The sequence below is a fragment of the Triticum aestivum genome, chromosome 4A, assembly GCF_018294505.1.
Source record: "Triticum aestivum cultivar Chinese Spring chromosome 4A, IWGSC CS RefSeq v2.1, whole genome shotgun sequence".
NCBI classification, from domain to species: domain Eukaryota; kingdom Viridiplantae; phylum Streptophyta; class Magnoliopsida; order Poales; family Poaceae; genus Triticum; species Triticum aestivum.
The window spans coordinates 471,525,006-471,530,126 of NC_057803.1; the positions used below are offsets into that span (position 1 = coordinate 471,525,006).

Here is a 5,121-nt window from a genome sequence, read left to right on the forward strand (position 1 = left end):
TTAGATCACTACTTTAGTAATCTAAACGCTCTTATATTTCTTTACGGAGGGAGTATTTATTAGATTATAGACTCATTGTTTTTTGAAGTGTGTGATGTTCCGGTAACTTAGCTAGTTACCACAAGCACCCCTCTCTTCATTAAATATGTGTCACATAAGTAAAGTTGTATTAAAGTGCGTGATGTTACTCCTAAGTTCCTCCCCATTGTGACGAGCCTTACGCTGGCCAATTGAAACCACCGCCCACATCCACATGTATGCGCGCGCCCTCATCAGTCATCTCACCCCCCCCCCCCCCCCCCCCCCCCCGCGTATAAATCCCTCGCGTCTCCCCCATCCTACCCCTCCACCACCTCTCTAGCTCAAAGAAGCTCGATCCACCGTCTCCCGCAGCTCAGCCAGGGCCCTCGCCGCCCTGTAAGAGCGAGCTAGGGAAGGCAGAGGACATCATTAAGGAGATGGCAAAGGTGCACCCCGACGCGGTCGTGGTGCTGCCAGAGGCGCCGGCTGCTGGCCACTCGCGGCCCGTAGGAACTGGGGCCGAGGAGGAGGAGCCGCCGCCGGAGGCCACGGCGCTGACGGTGTGGCGCAAGTCACTGCTCTTCAACTGCGACGGCTTCACTGTCTTCGACGCCACCGGCGGCCTCGCCTTCCGCGTGGACTGTTACGGCACGTCCGGTCGCAGGCGCCGCCACGCGGAGGACGTCGTCCTCATGGACGCCGCAGGGGTCCCGCTCCTCACCGTGCGGCGTAGAAGGCTCAGCCTGGCAGAGCACTGGGTCATCTACGACGGCGACGGCGGCGAAGCCGACGCCCCGAAGGCGCTCCTCTCCGTGCGCCGCTGTCACGCCGGCTTGCTGCGCCACGCCCACGCGTCGTCGTCGTCCAAGCAGAAAGCGCTCGCGCACGTAACGCCTCTCACGCCGGCGTTGCGCGAGTCGTACGTGGTGGAGGGGTCGTACGCGCGGCGGTGCGTCGCGGTGCGGGACGCCCGCGGGGAGGCCGTGGTGGAGGTGCGGCGGAAGGAGTCGCCGGTGGGCGACGAGGTGTTCCGGCTGGTGGTGCCGGACCCTCGCCGCCTTGGCACGCCGCTGGCCATGGGGATCGTCATGGCCCTCGACGAGATGTTCGGCAGCTCCGGGGCCGGCTGCTCCACCGCTCGATCACTGCTGCCGAGGAGCTGGTCGATGTAGTTAGATGGATGGCATGGGGAAATATTTGAGGGCCCACTTGTCATCTACAATACAGTGTGCCGCGCACAAGGGAAGAACCACAAGCGCACACGGGCCATGCCACGAAATAAAAATGAATCTTGCACAGTTCCTGCAAAGAAAAATGAATCTTGCACAAGGAATTAGGATCACAAGAAATTCATTTTTATTTCCTCGAAGAAGAAAGGAGGAACATTGGGAGGAGAGCATCATGATCAGAAGGGTCAACAAGCATGTTTTAGTTGCCCCGCAAAAAAATTGATGATTTAGTTTGTACGTACATGTTGAATTGGATTTGTGAATACCTATATGGTGTTTGAGATTGCTCAGTAAATTTCTTATGAAAATGCTTTCAGACATTATTATACTCTCTTCGATCCATATTAATTATCGCTGATTTAGTACGATGAAGTAACTATTTCCTCAAAAAGTTTAGGTACTCCCTCTGTCTATAGGTGAATAAGTCATTTTAGGTTGTGCACCGTGACCAAGGAGGGAAAAATGAGAAAACTTAATGTTTATTTGCTAATTAATAGCATTGCATGCAATGAACTAATCACTGCATGTCGTGTTTGATAGTCTCAAGTCATTAAAAACATGCACACCCACATCTCTTATTGGTTGATATGTCAAGAAACAAGAAATGAGGTAGAAGTTAATGCACCGCGCCTAAGTATTTTTGGATTATTTGGTTTTCGTAAGATGACTTACACACCTAAACGGAGGGAGTATAAACTTTGCGTTGCATTAAGTACCCTGCAGGGATGAAAGTGCTTCCTAAGTTAAACTTAAGTGGGTTAATGAGGTCAAATTAATGAGAAACCGTGTCGTGAAAGTCTAATCTAGCGCCAGGGCTGCAGAAAAAAAAAGTTGGCTGGGCGAAGGCTATGACTCAAGGTATCGGAAGCATATTTTCTGCTCTCAAGACACACTTTTACGTTCTTTCTTCAATTTTACTCCTAATTTACAAAGGGGGTACCTACTAGACTTGGCGGGCCATTGTCCGGTTTTGTTTCAGCAAAGTTTACGTATGGTCTCCCGCAAAAAAATAAAATAACGTATGGTCTAATCTTCCAGAGATTTACGCCACCATGATTTACATTTTCATCAATTTCTCAAAAATATAGACATGAATTTTGTGTGACATACAGAACCCGGCTAGGATGAAAGTGCTTTGGATATTATACTTTAGAGGGTTAGATGAGGCTCAAAATTAATGGGAAAACTTGAACCAAGCAAATAGTCTAGCCAAGGGCTACCTTTTTCGTACCCATGACCCTATTTTAATGTGTTGTACCAGTTAATCAGTTTAATCACAATATTTAGTTCTTTAAGCAAGATGCTGATTTCTTGCAGCTATGTCAGTTTAGTGTCCTATAATTCAGTAATTTGTTTTGACAAAATCATATGCTTCTCAGCTTCTGTTTGCACTTTGACACACATACCAATTACCACCAATTCAACCAAAGTCTACATGGTAGAGCATTGCATACTCTATAGAAAACATAAACTCCTTTAAGAAAAGAAAAACAATGACATGGGTACCATATTTTATCCGGCCATACATTTTATATCTAAATTCGGACAACAATCCATTGGCCCGACAAGTATAACCAAAATACCAAAAATCTCTTGTGTGTGTTGCATCGACCACTATAACCATACCATGACGGGAATAAATATGTGAGATTATTATTCTGTGCGATGCTGCTTCAACCGTCAGTTATCGCCACTAACTCACATAAAACTGACACAAAATAACTATAACTCATTGCAAAACGCTAGTCCATTGTTCCGCCCACCTTCAGTGGCAAGCTGGTGTCTTGGGGAACAAGCGTGACAGATATTGAACTCGATGACCTTAGGTTTATTTTTTGAGCATGATAGATATACCTCTGTGCTGAAATTACTTGTTTTTGTCTTAGAGATATATGTCCTCTGTATATGGTCGACTTTAATCTTGTGACTGTTGTAGGTTGGTGCTCCATTCACTTATTATTCAGGCATATAATTTTGTTTCAAACCAAATTTTACAAAATTTGATCATCTTTATAGAAGAAATATTAACATGTACTCTCTCTGATCAAAATAAGCGTCTTAACTTTAGCAGTACAAGTTTATATTTAAAGTTAGGACAAAGTTGAGATGCCAAAGAAGTATAATACAGAAATAATAATGAACTATATCTTGCACATTGTACGGGAAGCACAGAAAACCAGAGCACTCGATACATTTTCTATGTACGCCGGCCCATGCTCGGAAACGTGAAATTGTTGGAGATGTGGTCAAGGTTAGTTAGGAATAGTTTTCCAGTAAGTTAGTTCCATGCCACATGCACCCATACATCTCGGAGAGAGTGCGCCATGCATGTGCTACATGATTGACTGGAGGCTGCACCATTGGGGGAGACACAAAACGAGGGTCGGTGCCTACCCCTAAAAAAACGAGGGTATGTATAATTGAGAGATATATTCTGTGTGCTGGACGAAGAAAAGTGGAAAGTGCTCTTCTGAGCTCGGTTGCAGATGGTATCGTTATCCCTCTCGCCCAGTCGTACTGAGATTCAAACCTGCCACGTATAAGGCCGAGGTATAACTTCTACTCCCTCCGTCCGAAAAAGCTTGTTCCAAGCTTGTTTCTCGAATGGATGTATTTAGCACTAACTTGGTGCTAGATACATTTATTTGAAAAACAAATTTTTTCGGACGAAAGAAGTATTTACCATCTTATTTCAGGGACTTGTCTTAAAAAAATATCTTATTTCAGGGACGGTGGCTGACAACTGACCATTAATAATATGATGGTCACGGACGCTGCGGGCATTGCTGGAAGCTTCTATACGGCGCGGTATGCGGTGAGAAGAGCGGCGGCGCGCACCCTCTCTCCCAGTGAGTCCGTATGGGCAAGCCTATATCCAAGCGTCCTGATTTTAAAATTTTCTTTTCTTTTCTTTTTATTTTTCTTTTTTCTTTCCATTTCAATAATTCGGGGTTACAAAAAGTTCTGAAATTTTATGAAATGTGCATTTTGAACAAAAAAAAAATCATAAATCATATTTTTTTGCAGATTTTAAAAATACTTATGAATTCAAAAAATGTTCAAAAATTTAAAAAATATTCATGTTTTAAGAGAATGTTCATGAATATGTAAAAGAAATCACGAATTTAAAAAATATTCATGAACTTTCAAAAAATGTTTGTGAATTCAAAAAATGTTCATGGATGAAGAAAATATTCATAAATTTTAAAAATGTTCCCTACTTCAAAAAATTATTCAGGACATTAAAAAATGTTCATGATTTTCAAAAAAATGTTCAGAAATTCAAGAAATATTCATGGTTTAAGAGAATGTTCATGAATCTGTAAGAAAATGATGAATTTAAAAAATATTCACGAACTTTCAAAAAATGTTTGCGAACTCAAAAATGTTCGTGGATGAAGAAAATATTCACATATTTTAAAAATGTTCCCTACTTCAAAAAATTATTCAGGAATTTCAAAAAATGTTCATGATAATCTATGAAGTAATCGACATCGAAACGCGGTTTAAGAGTATATGAAGTAATCGACATTGATTAAAAGTCTTGGGCTCCAATTAAACCAGATAAAGCATGCACGAGGTTCACGAGTGTGTGTGGATTTGTTGGCAGGGCAAGGCTCAACATTAATCTGTCGGAGTTTCGGAAGGCTGACACAAAAACGTGGCAAAGGATAGTCCGGAAGATTATGGATCACTTCAATGTTCCAAAGTAGTGGAGAATGCGGGTGGAACATGCTGCACTGAAGAAGGCCAGGTATGATTGGAGAAACTGGAAGCACGTGTTGTACAAGAAGTACTTGAGTGAAGGCAAGGACCCAATTCCCGCATGCCCCAAATTATAAAGGCATATTGGGCAGAATTCAAAAGGGTC

General features: G+C 43.2%; 1 protein-coding gene across 1 annotated transcript; it reads left to right on the forward strand.

Annotated features, from left to right (window-relative positions):
• Positions 1-361: 361 nt before the first annotated feature.
• LOC123082094 (protein LURP-one-related 8-like) lies at positions 362-1,517 on the forward strand. Its single transcript, XM_044504510.1, has one exon. It carries the CDS (start codon positions 459-461, stop codon positions 1,191-1,193), a length of 735 nt encoding a protein of 244 aa, XP_044360445.1. The 5' UTR covers positions 362-458; the 3' UTR covers positions 1,194-1,517.
• The last annotated feature ends 3,604 nt before the right edge of the window (positions 1,518-5,121 follow it).

Excerpts from the sequence above, each read along its gene's own strand:
- LOC123082094 (XM_044504510.1), top strand. The coding sequence starts at position 459 with ATGGCAAAGGTGCACCCCGACGCGGTCGTGGTGCTGCCAGAGGCGCCG.